This window comes from Oreochromis aureus, linkage group 3 (genome assembly GCF_013358895.1).
Source record: "Oreochromis aureus strain Israel breed Guangdong linkage group 3, ZZ_aureus, whole genome shotgun sequence".
NCBI classification, from domain to species: Eukaryota; Metazoa; Chordata; class Actinopteri; order Cichliformes; family Cichlidae; genus Oreochromis; species Oreochromis aureus.
Window position 1 is genome coordinate 49661341 of NC_052944.1, and position 20321 is coordinate 49681661.

Genomic DNA, 20321 nt, shown 5'->3' on the forward strand with positions numbered 1-20321 from the left:
TTCCTTGTTCACATGTGTACCTATGTAAGCCGTTATATGTTAATGACCCTATGCATATTCAAGTAACCACAATAAAAGGAGTGCTATGGGGAACCTGGCTGAGAGCAACTGGGGTCAAGCGAAGGAACGGCGCCTGTCCAGTTCTCTCCCGTGCATGTGAAACATAAAGAATGTTGCCTACTCGTGTCTTGCTTGCTGTGTAATCACATTGCCTTCAACGTTCCAGCGAATAGGTTCAAGCTACAAACCTATCATTAATTGGTCCTTCTTGAGCCGGATCCCTGGAGTCGACATTCACCAAGGGGAGAGGAGACACGCTGAAAGACCGACGTCAGCCAGGAAGTTCCTGTGGATTAGCTGTCTGTCTTTCTTCCTCGATGAATGACGATCGGCGGGATTCGAGGCTGATATTACACGCTAAGCAACACCGAGTAAGTTTAGAGTACATCTCTATAACTGTACGTCTTCGCCGCTCAGTGGGGCGTTGTCCGTGGCCGCTTAGTGGGGCTAAAATTCGCCGTCTTAGTGGGGCGATGTACAAAACCGCTCAGTGAAGTTGTTGTACAGAAGCATTAAGTCGCAGAGTTGCGCAGTTCGAACTTTTTTGGTTCGCCGTCTTAGTGGGGCGAAATACGGACCGCTTTGTGGGGTCCTGTAATACATTCTCCGCCGCTCAGTGGGGCGTTGAGAAGTTCCGCGGAGTCCAGACTGTGCTGGACAATAGGCCTATTTTGTGTTGTTGTTGTTGTGTTGAGTGTGTTTGTGTTAATGACTGCAGAGCAGGCGTGGGCTGGGACACGGTTGTTGTTGTTATCATTGGTTCCTAAGCAACCAAGAGTGTGTCCGAGCGTGACAGACATTTATGCTGGACTTCACTCCTGGGAGCGCACAGTATTTATAAAAAAAAAAAAAAAAAAAGTGACGGCTCCTTAGCTGCGCGGGTTCACGTGAGCACGGTCGCGCGGGTTTCACGCGGACCTGAGCCGTGCGGTTAATTGCATGCTTATAAATGGAAGAGATTAAGTTTTCAGGAAAACAGCAGCCTTGAAGAGCGTGTGGAGAAGGCCAGCCCACATCAGCAGCAGTTAAGCTATGCTCTGGTGAATGGCTTTCCCCCACTCCTTGCTGACACAAAATGTTTAGATGATTGCCCTGATCAACAACGGCCTGTGCTCCAGACCATTACTTTAACCAGTTGTTAACAGTAATCTGCATTAAGCTTAAGGTTGCTCAAATACAGTACGATGACATATGAGATGAAGTAAAATAAATAAATATTTTACCTAATTACGTGCATAGAGGCACTTGACCTGTTTGAAAACTGTCATCCTATTATGAGCCATTGTTGAGATATAGAGCACACCTATGAAAACAACTAGTATGCTGAACCCTGTGTGAAACGGCTGAAAACTACATGATGGAGAAGCTGAGTTAAATATGAAAATGTAAGTCTTTGCCACTGTGGGCAAAGCACGCAACCACTGTGTGAGGTTGTGTTGCTGTCTCTTCTGAGCTGATGAGCAAGCTACACATTATCAGATCGGGAGCTGGCTGAGAACTCATCAAAGAGAGAGAAACAGAACTATGATAACTCGAGTATGTAGCGTATCCGTGAGTTCAGCTTCTTCTTTCAGATGCGCAGCAGTTTTCCTGGATCTTGATTCATGTGTGTAGAGTGTTCATAGCATCAGCATCATGTTTTTGTTTATTTGTTTTGTTGGGTTGAAAAATAATTAAATAAACTTGTGATCATACTTATGGATCTCCATGGCACATATCATCAGCCATATGATTTATTTATGCAGATGAAAAAAGTGAGTGTGAATGTGCCTGATGTCGCAGTGTGTGTGTGTGTGCGGTGTGTAAACGTAATTGTCACAAATTGTGAGAGCGGTGATTCTGCAGGTCACCAGCTAGTGTAAAGAAAAAAAAGAGTAAAAAAGAGACAGAATCTACATTGTAGATGAAAAATCATAGGGAAAAAGTTTTGTGTTTATTAGCCAAGAACAACTACAATCTTATTTTCTGCTTTTAAGAAAGGAGAGTTCTGTGTGTTGGTTAAGCAGTGAGAATAATGATCAAAATGTCTCAGTGTGTCACTTGCAGGTGAGGAGCAGACCCGGATCAATTTCCCATATGCAGCGGTCGGACAAAAGTTATAGTTTAACATCATTGGAAACATTCAGGCCAATTTTTGGCTAATTTATTTACAGCACCATGTGTCCCTCATCCTCACAAGTGAGCTCTCACTCCTCCCTGAAGACAAGGAATGCAGTCCCAAAGAGCACTAACATGGCAGATAAAGAGACAGCAGCAAAGTCCTGGGCAAAGAGTCCCAGCAAGCAGCAGCAGTGTGGACAAACAGCATCGGAGAAGAAAAGCAAACCCATCATCCTGACTGATTGGATGAATGACACTGTGTTTCCAACAAGCTGCAAAGTTCACTGTGCATGTGAAAAGGACTTTTGAGGAGACTGTTGGAGTTTGACATTTGCCGCCTTTGGAGAAAATGGCAAGATGAGACAGTGGAACACAGGACAAAGCTGAAGAAGAACTGCCGGCTATTGGACTGTTGAAGTGGGAGAGGACAACAGAGTGAGAGCAGTAAGTAAGGACACAGAGGAAAGCTGTTGTTTAATGTGGGAAATCAAAATTTGGGTTAGCAAACCTGGGGAAAAGAAAACTGACTGCTTAAGTGGAAAATTGTGAAGGAGTCTGAGCCACTACAAAAAGAAACATATACAAAATCACACACACAAGCAGAACATGCATTAACCCTACTAACACAAACACAAGAGAGCTCATGAAGATTAGGCAGCATCTTGAGCATGTGAGTCTGTTTATCACCTGGTGTGATGCAAAGACCAGTGGACTCACAGCACATTAGTTAAGAAAGGATCAAATAATAGCAGAGAAGTGTGTAGGAAAGGCAGCTTTAAGAACATGCTCTGCTGGAGATGCAGCTCCACAGGCACATTGATTAAACCTGCCTAATAACACAAACATACATGCAATGAAGATCAGCTTGTTATCTCTCATCAGTGCTAAAATAGTGTAAATTTAGCAGACACTTGTTATCAAATGCTGAATTTATCCAATGCTGACAGTTAACTCTCTCGGTTGCAGGACAACAGTTTAACTTTTGTGGGAAAAAAAGATTCTGGGTTGACCAACCAGTGATCAGATAATAAATTTAGTTGGTAATATAGTAAATTGGGAGATGCTTTCTGCCTGACTGATGCAGCACAAGTAATTTACTGTATGAGGGAAATTCTATTTTTGTGATAATATTTTGAACATGCATTTCTGTTGTCCTGTCATCTTAGTGGGTTAATAGCTGATATGCAAATTAGTTGATGGTTCTTAGATTAATGAAAGGGGACTGAATTCTAGCACGAGTGAATGAGACGTGTTGGAGTTTGTTAGAGTGGAGACTCTAAATACTGAGTTTCCTGTTGTGATGTGCGAGTGAATCCTGCACCCAGATACCAAACTCTGAATACATAACAAACGTCTTTTGCGAAATGTATGACAACATGTCACATGTTTTATGATGATGGGGAAAAAAGGAAAACTAAATAAAATTTGTGGCCTAAATGAGTAAAAAGTACAGTCCTGGGGATTAAAATTCATAGCTAATGAGACATGAGGCTTATGTTGTGTGTTGTGTGGCTGATGGTTGGTTTGGAGTTTATCTAGCTGATGATTTTTCTTTTGTTGTGAAGTTGAGCCTGCCAATTAGTATGATGGTATGATAAACCATGCTAATAGTATGATTTACCCTCCTGAGATGAGGAGCATGTGTCATGACTTAATGAGGCCTTTTTATTTTGATACTTTCACAGTGCACTGAAAGTTTTATTGATAATCTCTGTTTGAGCAGATCTGCACGATTAGAACGGAAGCGCTATACGACGCGTCGTCGAGAAAATTGTTGCAAGTGAGTTTCTCCACATTAAAATGGGCTCAGGAGAAAGTCACTTATCCGGGACAATTAGAAAATGAGTCCCTGCCCAAAAAGGATTCAGCGAGATAATCCGATCTAAAAGTTCTTCTTTTCTTTTTTGAAATGACGTCATTTTGCTGAGAAGTGGAAATGAAAATGTGACGGTAATTCCCACTGTCAGCAAAGAAAGAATGAATGAATGCATGAATGAATGAGTGAGAGAAAATAAAATTGACTGACTGGTAAAAGCGGACAGAAGCTGACAGACTGACTGACATCACTGTGCGAAGTTAACCCCCACCTGACAAAGGTGCAGATGAATCTATGTGTGTTTCTTTTTACAGGAGCAGAAAGAGGACAGCAACATTTGAGGTTGCGTGAGCTTTGGCTGTACCGATTTAACCTTTTAAATGCCACTTTCTGTGTCTGTGCATCTACCAGGGGTGTTATTCACTACCTTGTGTTGCTCACAGAGGTAACTGTGAGAAAGTGTGTATACACCTGCGCAGCGCTAACTTTTCTACAGCATTACAGTTCTTCATGTGATTTGATCATGTGATTTATACCAGGATAGCTGGTTGATGTTTTTTACTACAGGATTTCTGGGTTTACGTGTGAAGAAAACTGTGTTTACAGGTTATGAGTTGGTGATGCTGTTACACTGTGTTGTTGGGGAAATGTGAAGGTTACTTTGACGATGTGAATAACATGTGAGACATTTCCTGTGTTGAAACTAGTGTTACTTCTTTCCACAGCTATGGATGGCTAACTTTATGGTCTTTTTGTAGCACCTCTGGAACCTGTCAACTTGTGCCTGATCACCAGGATTATCCATGTGTGTTGCTAATGTTTGTTTTTCTAAGAGTGCATGTAGAGGATTCAGCAGAGACGGACAAGTAACATGAGAAAGCAACTAAGAGATGCAGTGTTTATGGAATAGTTTAATATGGGGCTCATTAGCTGGCCACTACTGAGCTCCTAGTGTTAAATACATGGAGTGACTTTGCTTAAGGGAAGTCACCGATTACACTAATGTTAACTGAGTACATGGGATGATCCATGTCTGAGGCAAATTATGGCAATAATTGTAGTTTACTGATTTGAGAAAACCTGCACGTGGTACTTGTCCTGCTGATGCTGAGTGCTTTATTGCTACTTATGATACAATTGTTTATAAGTGTGAAGTTTACTTTCACTTCCAGATCTTGTTTTCCAGGCCATGATGGTGTGTATGATGGCTCCAGGCGGAGCCAGATGTGAAGCAAACTTATTGTGCAAAACACACTAACATCTTTTACTGCAGGTTATAGGTCCGGGGTGGTGCTGCTCCAGAGGGGGAGACGCCCTGATGTTGCCTGGGACATGATCTAGCTAACCTTTTTCTTTAAGACAGGAATCTAGGTTTGATGAGTTGACTCATGGGAGTGTCCATGCGTCAAGAGGAGGGGTCCAGAATTACATGAATTACATGAAATTATCTTTTCTATGTTTTCTAAACTATGTTTTATGATTTTTGTGTGATTAACAGTTCATTTATGGGTATTAAACTTATGTAAAGTGGTGCATCCATGTTCAGATGAGGCTTTGATGGTCCATAAATGAAGCTCGCTGAACTAAAGAATGTGGTTTGATGATGCTTTACATGCTCTCCAAATAGAAGTTTTTCCTCCTAGCAAGGAAATATAGGTGCAGCAGTTAAAGTATTGCTGAAAGGAATCTCCTGAGAAATCTTCAGAGGCCCAGTAAGAAGCAACCCATTCCAGGCAGAGCTGACAGCCCAGGCAGGGGTTGAGGTCAAAGGTCGAGCTGTTTGGGGCCCATTGGGAGATCAGATTCCACAGCCACAGCAAGGACCACGAAGCTGCGAAGGATGAGAGCTGTGCCAAGGGGGCTTCCCAGAGGCCAACAGAGAAGATTGTGGACGACAGACGGGCACCTGAAGGATGAGGGGAGCGTGCCAACCCAGATAGCAAGCTGACATTGAATCTATGTTGATTTTTCATCCGAACCGTCGGATATGGTCGGGGTTGAAATGCCAATGTTGTAACAACATTGAAATACTGTGGTAAACCGACGGTCTTACTATTGGGACGTTGTAACAATGTTGATTTACCGTTGTTTTTTTGTCATTGATATTTGATCTATTTATAGTCGACCAGGTGACAACAACAACGTCGAGAAAACGTCTATTTATAGTTGACGATCATTCGGCTCCGGTCACCATCAAAAACCATCGATTTGTAGTTGAGCATTAAATTGCATTGCAACTGATCGGGTATAAAGTACCAGAGAAAGTAGATTTATTGTTCATTTGTTATCAATGACTTGGTCTAGTTCACCAGCTATAAAAAATCGTGTTTATGTGCAATTTATGTATAGTTGGCCGGGAAAGTAAAGCAGCGATCACTTGGACTATTCCGCAGCACCCCTCTCACATTGGTACATCCCCCCAGGTATTCATTGTCTTGTACAGTAGAGCGGGACATTTGATTTACTCGCAGCGGAATTGACCGGAGGCATCAGTTCATGCACTGCACTGGCCTGCACCACGATTAGTATAAGGTAAGAATGATTTTTTTTCTACTCGTTATGTCCATGTTTGCATTTGAATAACAGTTAAAAACTTGCTAATGTTGTACATTAACAAGTTTTTTTTTACTGTTATTTACGCTCCCACAAAATGGGAGCCCGAAATTGTGTCTACTTCTTACAATCCGGCAACAAATAAATTGCAATGTGAACAAAGTATATCAACAAAGAAAACATTTTCGATTCCTACTTTCGTGTTATTCCCTTAGAAAGCTAGCTTAACACTTCGAGGTTTCCTTTGTTCTTGCCGTCGCCTCGGCGCTTGACTTTCGCTCATTTGTTGCTTAGTACTAAAAAAAAATTATACATCTGTTTTATGTGGTTGATAAACGTAATGGTAACTCTATAAATGTGTTCAAGGACTTTGTTACTTTTAATGACTGGAGAGCCGCTTCAATTCGCACTCAATTCAAACTTTATGTTGCACGCTCACCGAACTTTACGTTGCACGCTCACCGAACTTTACGTTGCACGCTCAATTTTACATTGCACGCTCAACTACCAATTGCGTGTGCAGCGTTCGTCCGCACGTAAACAGCGTTTTTGGTCACTGACAATGGAGATGTCTAAAAACGCCTGCCAGGGTGGATATTTTCGAAAACTCCGTTTTTGTATTTATGTGTGGACCAGAAAAACTGAGCAAACGCAGAGTCAACGGTCGGCGCCAAATGTGACGTCACACTGCGCTACGTTTTTGTCTCGGTGCTATGAAATCCTATAATGGCAGCCTTAGACAAAATACTGTTAATTTAAGTATATTCAGTGTTTAAATGCTTACATTTACACACACAGTAACTGTCCCTTCGCACAAATGACTCGATTCATCTTCTATGAGCTGTCTTTGTATCTAGTTTTCCCTCTTTATTGACGTTGTTCCTTATTTCTCCTCTTTTTTTCAGATCACATTTGGTTACTACCATCCACCCATCAATACGTAAGAAACTCACGTCCTTAAAAACGTTCCTATTGTTAAACATTTTGCTTATTTGGCTAATTACAAATACAGCAATATTATTAAAATAGCAATATATTTGTTAAATCTGATAAACACTGACAATGACATCACGCTGGTCAAGGAGGCGCAAATTACGCAAAATGGTTGAGGCAGCAGAGTCAGATATACTCAGGCACTTCAATGAGATGGTTGCTGAAAAACATAAACAAAAGAGCAATGCACAGGTTGAAAATAAGCTACCGCAGGTTGCAGAAGAGTCTGGTGTGTCCCACTGTTGTCACCCGGGTATAGACAGTCCTGTATTTCCCGGTCGCTATGAGCACATTTCAGAAGTATGTGAGACCTTTGTGTCACCAGACAAGGATAATGACTATGACTTTAGTTTTGACAGCTTTGGTTGCCATGCACCACCGTTTGATTCTGATATTAGTGATGCTGAAGCTGATGACGAAGCGCCCAATAATGACTTCTTAATAACAAGTTTAAGATACTGGGCTTCTACATTTTCAGTCTCGCTGGTGGCAGTAACAGCACTCTTGGGAATTTTGCGTGTGTTTCACCCAGACCTACCAAAAGATGCCAGGACAGTTCTCCGGACGCAAGGTCAAATAAACACAATAAAAATGGATGGTGGGGAATACCATCATTTTGGTTTGGCTAAAGGATTGGTCTCTCGACTAAAATCATTGATGTTGCCTGCCAACTTGAACAACATAAAATTGCAGTTTAATATAGATGGTTTACCCCTTTTCAAAAGCAGTAAACTTCAGTTCTGGCCAATTCTTGCAATTGCAAATGTTGACTACACAAAATCACCATTCCTTGTTGGTCTCTACTGTGGTCTTGGTAAGCCAAAAAGTGTAGTTCAGTTCTTGGACCCATTTGTGAAGGACCTCAGGCACATTTTGAAGTATGGCATTATCTACAATAGCTGCCAGATAACTGTCAAAGTATGTTCATTTGTGTGTGATGCCCCTGCAAGAGCTTTCATCAAAAACATAAAGGCTCATAATGGTTATTCTGGTTGTGATAAATGTGTTCAAGTAGGTGAATGGAGGAACAAAATGACGTACCCTGAACTTAATGCAAAGCTTAGAACAGATTCAGATTTTCAGTTGATGACTGATGAAGACCACCACTTGAATCAAACATTGTCTCCTTTAGCTGGTATGGTTAAGATGATAACAATGTTTCCCTTGGATTATATGCATCTATGTTGTCTTGGAGTAACAAGAAAACTCATATACTTGTGGATAAAGGGCAAAGTACTTGCAACAAGGCTGTCCAGTCGAACAGTAGTTGAAATTTCAGAAAAGTTGAAAGCTCTGCGGCCTTATACACCAAATGAGTTTAACCGCAAGCCAAGGGAATTGTCTGAAATTGATAGATGGAAAGCAACAGAGTTGCGAATGTTTATGTTGTACACAGGGCCCATAGTGCTTAGGAATAGCATTCCAGTTGAGTTCTATGATAACTTTATGTTGTTTTCTGTAGCAATGCATCTGCTGTTATCCCCCTCTATGTCTAATGAAATGGTTGATTGTGCCAATGAATTCCTGGTGTCATTTGTTTCTCACTTGGTAATTGTATGGTAAGGATGAAATTACATACAATGTACACCAGCTGACACACCTTTCAGAAGAATATCGACTCTTTGGCCCGTTGGATAACATTGCTGCTTTCCCTATGAAAATTACTTAGGCCAGATTAAACATCTCTTGCATAAGCCTCACTTGCCTTTACAACAAATTGTAAAAGACTTTCTGAAAAAACGGATGTGAAGCCAGCACCGCCAACAAAAGCTCGAAAGTTAATGCATCAGCATCATGATGGTCCACTTGTGGCTCCGATACACCGTTCAGAGCAGTACAAGAAAGTAGTGACAGAAAAGTACATCTTGTCGGTAGGGGATGGGGACAATTGTGTGCAGGTAGTCGATGACATTGCTTTAATCCAACATTGTGTGAAGTAGATGGTGAGACATTTGTTATCTTCCAAAAGTTTTGTCACAAAGAGTCTTACTTTCAGTACCCCTTACCGTCATCCAGAATTGGATGCTACAGAGTGTCGCAGCTGAATAGCAGACCTGGCATTACAAGGCTCAATAATATTTCTGGCAAATATTTTCTTTGTCCAGACAACACAGCTTTCATTGCATTGCCAATCATGCATAGTCAATAAAAAAAAAAAAAACATTTTTTTTAATTGGGTTTGCATGTAATTGTTGCCTATATATATTTTAAATTATTATTTATTATTTAGTTCTGTCAATACATTTAGTTTTATAGTGACTATGAAATATATTGTAATTATCTGTTTCCTGTTTATCCTAGACAGGGCAAGAAAAGACTCCAAATTTTATAAAAAGTTAAAAATGAAAGACTGGTGCATTGTGCAGTTCAGCACTGGTGGTACAGAAGTAGTCCCTAGTTCTTGGTTAAATGGGGAGAAATTGTCATGGCCTCCATATCCTCCGCGAGACACATTCAGGATCCACGCCGCAGTAAAGAGGAGAGTTCATCCTGGTGCAACATGGCTCACCTATGCACCAGTCCGGCTTCTCATAAGCCATGGTGGGTATCATCTAGATTGGTGTTGTATAAATGTAACTATAACAAGTTTTTCGTCTTCTACTATTTGTGTGGCTATACATTGTGTTTGTACTTCCAGACACATTTCAAGAAGCCGAACGCAGTCTCCAGAAATATCTCAGTGAACACTGTGATACGTCTGACCTTCAGTCCGAAGCTGAAACTCAGACCACTCTTAAAAGAAAGCACAAGTAAGACTTTTTTTATTCACAAACATATCTTTGATTGTTCAGAAATTATAATTTTGTCTTTTGTACATATCTGTGATGCTTGAATACTGCAATATAACCACATAAAATGTACACTTGTGCACTTCAAAAATTCATTGTATACTGCACCATCGTGCACATCTCTGTTTCCTGTGTGTGTGTTTTTACAAGTCAAAGTGTACAAAATATGCCAAACGCACATTTGTAATTACTTATGAACTTTTTCTACTTATTTCTTTAGACCAAATCCCCTGTACACGTATAGTGACTCAGAGGACGAGCAGCCCACAAAAAAAAGGTTTCCCCAGGCCCCTCGAGTGACAATACCAGGTAATAAAATAATGTCTAGTGTCTGTACATAACTGTGTGTGACACATGGAAACTTCTTGGACAAGTTGTCTGTATTCTTAAGTACTTTAAAAAATTTTTCTTTTTCGATACAGCACTGACCGCTCCGCAGTCTTCCCCCCAGCCCACTGACAGCAGACATCATAATGCCCCTCCCAGCTTCCGGCACCATTCGCCACTCCAGGAGAACATTCCGAACGACACACCTTTACAATCTCCCCAGCATGCAGAGTATGATGTCGAGGCCTTCCCAATAGATGGTATGCTTTTAAATATTGTTTTAAAGCTGAATCACAATGTCATTGTGCACTTATCTTCAAAAGCAGATATAAAGCCGTTTATACTGCTGAATGTCATCGTGTTGTGATTTGTTTTTCTGTAGATTCCAGAGACTCTGTGAGGCCACTATTACAAGGCAAGTTCGAACATCTTGGAATTTCAGTTTTTACATGTCATAAATGGTAAATGGACTATATTTGCACAGCGCTTTAACTAGTCCCTAAGGACCCCAAAGCGCTTTTCACATTCAGTCATCCACCCATTCACACACACATTCACGCACTAGTGATGGCAAGCTACATATACAAATATCATATATACGTGACAGGCAAAAACTAGCAAACACTTTTAGCAGTTAAAACAACTAAAAACTGAATGCAGAATGTTACACCATCACTTATGGATATATTAGTTTTTCGCCACACAGTGCTTAAGCCATTAATCTTTCTGGAATTGTTCTTTGAAACAGATGCAACCGCACAAAAGATGTTAACAATGCTGTCAGACCTGACGAGATCTGTCAACGAACTGCGTGAGGAGGTCAGAGCCATCCGCAGTACCGGCTCAAATGAATCTCTAGATGCTGGGGTACTCCCTTTGGATTTGCCCTTAAACAGCATTGAGGAGCTAAACCATGCAGAGGCAGCTCTTACGTCGCAAGAGGCAATTAAGGCAATGGTAAGTATATAAAGCTTATGTACACTTTGTAACTATAAAGTGTAATAGCTGTCAGATGTGATTTAAATGCATAACATCCACATACACACAAGCACTTGCATAAACATTTAAGACATGAGACACGCTAAATCCATCTCTTAAAATGTGTCTATAGGTGAGACGCTTTGCCTTGATTGGAGGGACCACACTTGAGGTGCGAGTCCGCCGTGTAATGGCTTATGCCATTACAAATGAGCTGGCCTCACTACTGAACTGGGCAGGGAAAAAAACAAAGGACCACACGAAGCAAAAAAGGGCATTTAAAGATACTGCGCTGTGCAGATGCATATTTGGTAAGTTTTACCGTTTATTGTAGTTTTATGAGGCAAAAGTGAACAATAAAGGGATCGATTGATCTGCTGGGTGTGTTTCACATGTCCTATGTCCGGTTTTTGTCCTAGATGGCCTGACGCAGCAGATAGGGGCAAACTCAATGTCAGAGTTTCTCTTTGCACAGGCAGTGCAGAAGTGGCTACGGTACGCCCCAGACCGTTTGGGTGGTGCAGGACGCACATCATCCGTCCCCATCCCGGGGGAGAGTTAAAAACTACAAAGTTATATTAAAATATAAATGTAAAATAAAAAACTGTGTATAAATAAAGTATTTAGCAAACACAACATGTCTATTGACCTTTTTTTTAAATTTTTTTTCTCTGTTACATCACATGCAATGCTTTTTTTCTATTTTAGGATATTAATATTGACATGATACATTGTGAGATTTCATTTTTATAAAGGGTGTCCAGTTTGAGGACGCAGTGCAATTATGTGTTTAGGTGGTTTAAGTATTGATGGAAACATGCAGTAGTTTAGTATTGGTTAAAATAACTATAAAGAAAGGTAGATTTCCAGTCATGATTTAACTGATGTTTTAATAAAAAAAAAAGTGCGAAAGAGGTGGAAAATCAACACCATAGCTCAACAGTGTTTCAATATCAGAGTCTGACATTGTTTCAATGTCAAGAGTATTAGAAAATATAACGTTGAAACAATGTCAGGTTTCAACATTGATTCAACATCAAAACCTGACGTTGTTTCAACGTTAAAAATGGGTGCAAGAGTGACGTTAGATCAACGTCACACTTCAACGTTGATTCAATGACGTAGCCTGATATTGACTCAACATTGGTTCAATGTTTCCTTGCTATCTGGGAAGCTCCATCGACAGCGCAGGGGGAGTCCAAGGATGGCATCATGATTCTGTGAAAAGCACAGGAACCAGAAGCTATGGTGGTGATGATAGCAGTTTCCTATGAACATCACCTAATGCTGTGTCACTGTACTATGCACACGATGGCACACTGACGACTGCTGGGATCATAACAGCAGTAAGATAACTGGATCCAGCACCCTTTACACAGAGGGTTTTTCCTGCAGAGGATGGACAATGGAGGAGTCGTAAATATCCCCCACAGGACAAGGAGGCCTGAAGTGAGGTGATGGGGGTTGGCAGAGGCTGTAAAACTAGACTGCAGCTTTCACGATAGCTGAGACCCATGTTGACAAACAACAAACTCAACTGGTATGTTTGAATGTCTATTCTACATACATTTGGACTCTGGTCCTATGGACAGTGATGGGAACATCTGGAAGAGACAATTATGACGCCCTATAGAGCTTAAACCACTCTACAGAGAGACATGCTATTTACATGTCTTGCGGAGGAGCACCACCAAACTGGAGTGTTTTTGAAGTGTTGCTTTCTTATTTTAACTATTAAAGTAACAATTCATTTGTTTGCTTATGTATAGGATGCATTTTACCATGTATAAGATCACTGTTAACTAAAATGATTTCTGATACATTTGTTAATTATGTACTTTTACAACAATATGAAATGACTGGAATGAATGACATGACAGAAGCCTGTGTATGAATGACGCCTGCGGTGAAATGTTAAGCAAGAGGTGCATGGCTGAGAATATACTACATAGGAATAATTTGGAGCATAAAAATCACAAAACAGGAGGGAAATGTTAGAGTGAATTGTTAAATGTTTGTCATTTTTATTCTTACCATTTGTACTTTAACTGTGTGTTGAAAGGAATTCTTTTGTTCTCCCCTCCTCAGATTCTCGAGGTTCTGGGTGAGGGGCTATAGTGTTTTATTGCAGATACATCCTATCTGGAAGATCTGCTTCTTTTGATGTGGTAAAACTTCCTGCCCTTTGTATGGCTTCACTGTGTTATCTAGGGTGAACCATAGATTGGGTGTGGGGAGGTTACCCTCTTTATGACCTAGGATGTTGTTCCTGCTTTATGACCCTTTTGGTCAGCAGCCCACACACACACACACACACACACACACACACACACGCACTTACAAAACCACAGGCAGGGTATTCCTTGTTCACATGTGTACCTATGTAAGCCGTTATATGTTAATGACCCTATGCATATTCAAGTAACCACAATAAAAGGAGTGCTATGGGGAACCTGGCTGAGAGCAACTGGGGTCAAGCGAAGGAACGGCGCCTGTCCAGTTCTCTCCCGTGCACGTGAAACATAAAGAATGTTGCCTACTCGTGTCTTGCTTGCTGTGTAATCACATTGCCTTCAACGTTCCAGCGAATAGGTTCAAGCTACAAACCTATCAGTCAGAACACCGTTAACACTTTTACTCAAGCTGCAAACACGCTCGAGTAATAGCAGATGACCATAACATTACTGCAGACACATTAAGGTCACGTGTAACAAAACTATTTGCAATCCGTGTATTTTAACGTAATTTACTGACCTTTTCTCCTGCTGCTCCCGTACCCAAACCCTAAACCTCTGAGGGAAAAAATCCGAAAGCAAAAGTAGTCAGGCAGTAACTATCCCGAGTCACTCGATGACCTTACCAAGCGTCCCATCTTCTGCTCGCTCTGGTTTCTGAAGCGAAATTGTGAGTTAAAGGAACAGTTCGAAGTTATTTTTAAACCCATTAATTAATAAATTAAACATTTGATTTACTTTTGAAGAAAACCTTTAAAAGTTTGCGGTATAGCAACTAGTTTCATTTAACCTTAGCTCAACCTTGCGTTTCAGTTAATTACTCAATTACCCCCCCCCCAAAAAAATAAATAAAAAAATAAATAAAAAAATAAAAGTAAAACACAAACAAACAAACCTTCAGCATTTACTCATCAATTTTAAAGCATGTAAATGATAAATGTGTATGCAGTTTTTATACAACCAAGTCGCAAGGCTTGGAGCTTCGTCTTTTCATACTGGGTAGAAATGTCTAATAGCAATATTCCCGACTGCACATGAAGGCGTCCATACCTGAAAACCTGTTGGATTCTCCCACAGCACCCTCCCGAGGACTGACTCCAACAAAACACTGAGAATTCAGGTGCCTTTGTTTCATGTGCGCCAAATGTTCCCAAAATAAGCAAATAGTTTATGGCTTTTATAGAGATATCAAATGAGTTTTTCCATATACATTGTGTCTGTGCAGCAGGCTGAGACAAAACTATATTGTGCTCCTAGCGATTTAAATACAGTGGTATGCTTATATCAGGGGTGTCAAACTCCAGGCCTCGAGGGCCGGTGTCCTGCAGGTTTTGGATCCCACCCTGTGTCAACACACCCGAATCAAATGATTAGTTCATTACCAGGCCTCTGGAGAACTGCAAGACATGTTGAAGAGGTAATTTAGACATTTAAATCAGCTGTGTTGGTTCAAGGACACATCTAAAACCTGCAGGGACACCGGCCCTCGAGGCCTGGATTCCGACACCCCTGGCTTATATGCTTAGGTTACTGAGTTTGTATCTAGGCCTACAATTTTCCTTTTGATTTTAATTTTGTCATGACAACAACCAAAGAAAACAGCTATTCTAAATTACTGGCAAAGAGGTTTACAACCTTGTATATTTTATGTTCCTTTATTAAACTAATAACTGCTGTTTACGTGCATATTAATAGCAACAAGATGATTAATAAGAAAATACACTTTTGCCTAAGTGACAAATATTTAAAGCACATACAAACAAATACAAATATGTTATAAAGTTCTCCTCAGCCTTCACATGAAGAACTTGATCTCCATTAACTGTTCAATAATTCGGATTATTAACACATCAGTGTGCGGTTTATTTTCTTCTTTTTTTGTCCCGTTTTGATCTTTTAGCCATTAGTTTACTTTACCAAGTGGATCATCATGGCCTTGCCATATTGGTCCATTTGAATGACCTTTATTAAAATTATGTATTTATCTTATTTTCGATTGTTACAGACAGGACAGACATGACTGGGGGATAGGACAGGGAGAAAGAATGAAAGAAAGAGAGGGAGACAAAGAAAAATAGAGGGGAGAAGAGATTTCACACATTCTCTTACACAATACTTCTAGGAGGGAGATGCATCCTGCATGACACGATGCCACGGATCTCAAAATGGTGGTGCGCCCCTAACAGTTTTATTACCAGCTCTGTTCTATTCTAGTCTAAACAACAGTGTTTCAGTAACTTTCCACTAGAAAATGGTCCCCTGTTATCTACTTTTTCCCGGGTAAGCGTGGGCGAGAGTCTACAGCATTCTACCCCCCAAAGAAACATGGTCTAATGCCTTTATTTTCAGCGCTCTGTCCACCTAAAACTACACTATATGGTTATATGACATTTTAATTAATATAAAGCATAGAATTGAGGCACTTCAAATAATTTCATATCAACAGCACTCAAAGCTCTTTACACAACATGCCTCATTCAACCTTTTCATTCCAGCACATGTTCTACCGAACACTCACACTTGGATGGATGCATTGGAGAGCAACTCAAGGTTAGTATCTTGCCCAAGAACAGGGGCGTCACTAGGTTTTAAGGACAGGGGGGGCTTAGCCCCCAAGAGATGCATACGATATGAACGAACGTAGTGAATGAGCACATGATTTCACAAACAGAAAACAAAGACTGAGAAATTGTTTTCCTACTTTTTTGGACAGATTAAACATCCTAGGCCACCAATAGATCTATTGTTTTATTTCAGTCTGTTTTATAATACAGTACAACAAGAAAACAGAGGAAATGTGTTTGCTGCATCAATAACAAGAAAAAAAACTGAACATAAAAAAGTCCATCATTTTTATGGCTGCAATCACGAGTTACTTGGTGGGTGGAAGCATCAAAGAATGACGTCTGTTTTTAAGAGTGGCAAATCGGTCAATCACTCTGTTGTGACTCAGATGCTGAAGCGTGTCTTTTGCAATAGACATGACTGCAAGACTGTGAAGTCTTTTCTGACCCATTGTTTGACGCAGCCAGGAGTGCATTCGACGCAGTGCACTAAAGGACCTTTCGCACGAGCAGCTGCTGACAGGCACTGTTAAGGCAACTTGGATGGTTGCCTTCAGAGAGGGAAACATGTCTGAATCAAGAAGGTTGTACACAGACAACATATTTTTGGGTGGACATCCAGCCTCTGTTTTCCGGGTAAGAAAGTTTCTGGCCACCAGAACCTCCTCTTTTTTCATGTCAAGTCTGTAGTGCTTTGCAAGTTGATTCAAGTGTGGTTCACTGAAGAAGTTCTCAGATTTAGGACTGCATGCCTGGATGCCTTTTAGCAGCCCTGCATCTACACTGCAAAATCTTTGATCAAGCTCGCCAACCATCCGATCCACAGGAGGGAAAAGTAACTCTCTTTTCAATGTGTCTGAGTTATTCAATTCAGTGCGTGAACCCACAGTTGCCTCCAGGACAAAATCTCCATTTTCCTCTGTTTGTGCCTTGTCTTGGCACCTGGTTCAGGGATACTGTGGGTGTTACACAGGGCCTTGGTTTTCTCATACAACTCTGTAGCAAATGCATCTGAGTGTTTGCCCTTAAGTGTGTCACACACAGCTTGTTTGCAGATAAAAGCTTCTGCCAGGTCTAAAGTCTCTTTCTGCAGGAATTTGTGGAGTCCTTCGGTTACAGACAGAATTGACTGAAACATCAGTAGTGCATAGACTGCTGAGAACTTGTAGAGCTTTGCTCTGAGACCAACAGCTATGGGGGATCCAATTGCAGAAAGGCACTCCAAAATGGCAGGCAATGTCTCAAGAACTGCACTGATTGATCGCAACTGACATGCCCAGTGAGTGTTTGAAAGTTGCACAAGCTCAGTTTTTGTCAATGCAAGCTTTGCCTGAGTCTCCATGAACTTATGATGATTGACTAGGGAGGTGCTGAAGAAAGAATACACACACTCCAACAAGCTGAAAAGCTCCACAGCCTCTGGGACAGCCTTGCAAGTATTGCACAAAACCAGGTTGAGTTGATGAGCACAACAATGCACATAGATGGATGGAGCCTTCTAAAATGTGCTTGTACACCTCCAGTGGAGCCACTCATAACGGCTGCACCATCATATGTTTGTGCTACACACTTAAGCTCTGCAAGACCATAATTTTGGATCTGCTGCTGAATCTCATTTGCAATGGACTGGGCATCAAATGATTTTATCTCTGCTAGTGCAAGGAAACGCTCCTTCACTGTCCCCTCTGACACATACCTGACACAAACAGCTAACTGCTCTGCCTTTTCATCCCTTGCCTCATCTGCCATGATGGCATAGACTTTAGACTTTGTCATTTCAGATACAATGACACTAGTAACTTCCTGGGCACAACAGTCAATCATGTCATTCTGGGATGTTGGCGAGATATACTGTGCCTTTGATGGGGGATTATGTTTTTGAAGAAAAGGATCAAACTCCTTCAAAAGCTCCATGCACGCAAGAAAATTCCCTCTGTTTGGGCTGTCTTCACCTTCATCATGGCCACGAAAAGGGAGTCCCTGTCTCCCTAACATAGAGGTGACTGCAACAATTCGTCTGAGATACTCTCTTCTTTCGACTATCTCACTCACATTTGCAGTTGCTATCATCTGTGCAACGTTTCCCTGTTTGCTAGTTCCCTGGTAGATTTTCCATGTAACAACACTGTCCTTATGTGTTTGAGCCATCTCATGCTTGCCAAAGATGACTAAAGCTTTGTTCCAGTTCTTGCAACCGCTACTGAACAAACTATCATGTTTGATGTTTTTGCCAAACACTCTACATGGGAAGCAGAAAGCTGCATTCTGGTTGACTGAATATTCTAACCAGTTGTGCTTTTCAAACCAGCTGTGGTTAAATGCTCGCTTCTGTGTACCAAAAGTATCATGTGAATAGCTCTTCAGCTTCACCTGTCTGGGCCCTGTGTCTTTGTCACCTAAATCAAACCCTGTAGTAGAATGAGTTGCTGCAGCTGCTTCATCATTTTCCCTCTCTTGGCCTGTTTGCTCTCCTCTCTCTGTAATAACTTGATCTTCCTCTGTCTCTCGAGCCATTTGCTGCAGCTCCTCTGTCTCTCCTTGCTCTCTCTGACTTGAACTTGCCTGTTGACCTTTTTCTCCCTCAGCCTCTCCTTCTGCCTGCCCCTTCAAGATACATTAAAACATACTGAATTGTAATGTAAATTGCTAATATCATGACTTCTGCTCACATGCCACAGTAATTTGTTGCTCCCAAATATTTTGAAGTTACAAACATTACATTTTGACTAAAATGGTTGCAATTTAAAGCCCTGAAAAATATTACTAAATAATATACTAAAATAATACTAAATCACTTGAATTGAAGTAATATTAAAATAGAACCCTCAAAAATATGTGGGTCTGGCTAATTTGACATATATATATATATATATATATATATACACACATATATATCTTTGCTCTCTCCTAAATAAAAGCTCAAGTTAAATAGGTCTTATATGTTGTACCATGACTGAAATGTTTCATATTTCATTTCCATATTGAGTTCCATAAAATTCTAATCAGACTGTCTGCATCACAAATGACTCCATCCTGTGAAATCTTTGACTCACCTCTCCAGTAGAGATCTCTCCCCTCTCACTCGCTTCTGCCCTGACTCCTACAGGTTAATGGGGATGGAGGAGTGATTATTATTATTTCCACTGATGATAACCATACCTGAATGAGCTCAGCTCGATTTTTCAGAGCTAAAACGAGTGACAGAAATTAACATTATGCTAACAATTTAACTTAGTGCGCTAGCCAGGTTTTTATGAATCAAAATGGGAGCACCTGGTTCATTAATTACATGGGACTCTCTGCTGTTAGCTGAAGCTAACTAATTGTTACTGCCAGCCAGTGATGAAGACTTACTTTCTTGAAAAACTTGCGTATATCCATGATTCAGCTGATTGCAGCACGTACGCTAGTGTGTCCGCAGGTGTAGACCAGCGGAGTGTAAAGTAGCAGCGAAAACGAGGACTGGATTTTCAGCAATGTGGATGTTCCCTGTGAACAACTGGAATGGATTGGATAACGAAGCACTGACGCTACCTTAACAGTGTAAAGTGAAAGAGACCAACTGAGTTATGATCATATTTATGTGAATAGCGACAGGTTTATATTATTATTTCTTTAAACTCATACTCCTGCATCTTCATATTGAATTTGTCTGCAAATTCTGTAAAAAAAAGAAATCGAATAAGTTAAAAAAAAAAACCAAAAAACACCAAATTATTTAGGGGGGCTTAAGAATATTTTAGGGAGGCTTCAGCACCCCTAAAATAGGCCTAACGACGCCACTGCCCAAGAATATGTGGCAGATTTTGCAGACTGTACTAAACTTTCTGATTGATCGAGGACCTGCTCTACCTCCTGAGCTACAGCCAGCCCACCTAATTACTGGCATATAGATGAAAGTCCGTGA

At 40.8% G+C, this 20321-nt stretch overlaps 1 protein-coding gene and 1 long non-coding RNA gene across 3 annotated transcripts in view; one reads left to right on the forward strand and one right to left on the reverse strand.

The window, feature by feature from the left end:
* The window catches only part of LOC120439491 (genetic suppressor element 1-like), a 48514-nt gene extending 28680 nt beyond the window's left edge, over nt 1–19834 (reverse strand). Inside the window, exons 1-3 of one of the 2 annotated variants that reach the window (XM_039610547.1) lie at nt 19769–19834; nt 19468–19514; nt 18503–19018 (exon numbers count right to left, since the gene is read on the reverse strand). In XM_039610547.1, the coding sequence (XP_039466481.1) occupies nt 18811–19018; nt 19468–19514; nt 19769–19795 (282 nt within the window). In that variant the 5' untranslated portion in view covers nt 19796–19834 and the 3' untranslated portion in view covers nt 18503–18810. Of the gene's footprint in view, nt 1–18502; nt 19019–19467; nt 19515–19768 lie in introns of those variants that run through there. The other variant, XR_005612658.1, reaches the window with a different exon arrangement.
* LOC120439501 lies at nt 7434–10892 on the forward strand. Its single transcript, XR_005612668.1, has 3 exons — nt 7434–7469; nt 10532–10620; nt 10734–10892. It is a non-coding gene; the product is annotated as an uncharacterized LOC120439501 (long non-coding RNA).
* Nucleotides 19835–20321: the final 487 nt, after the last annotated feature.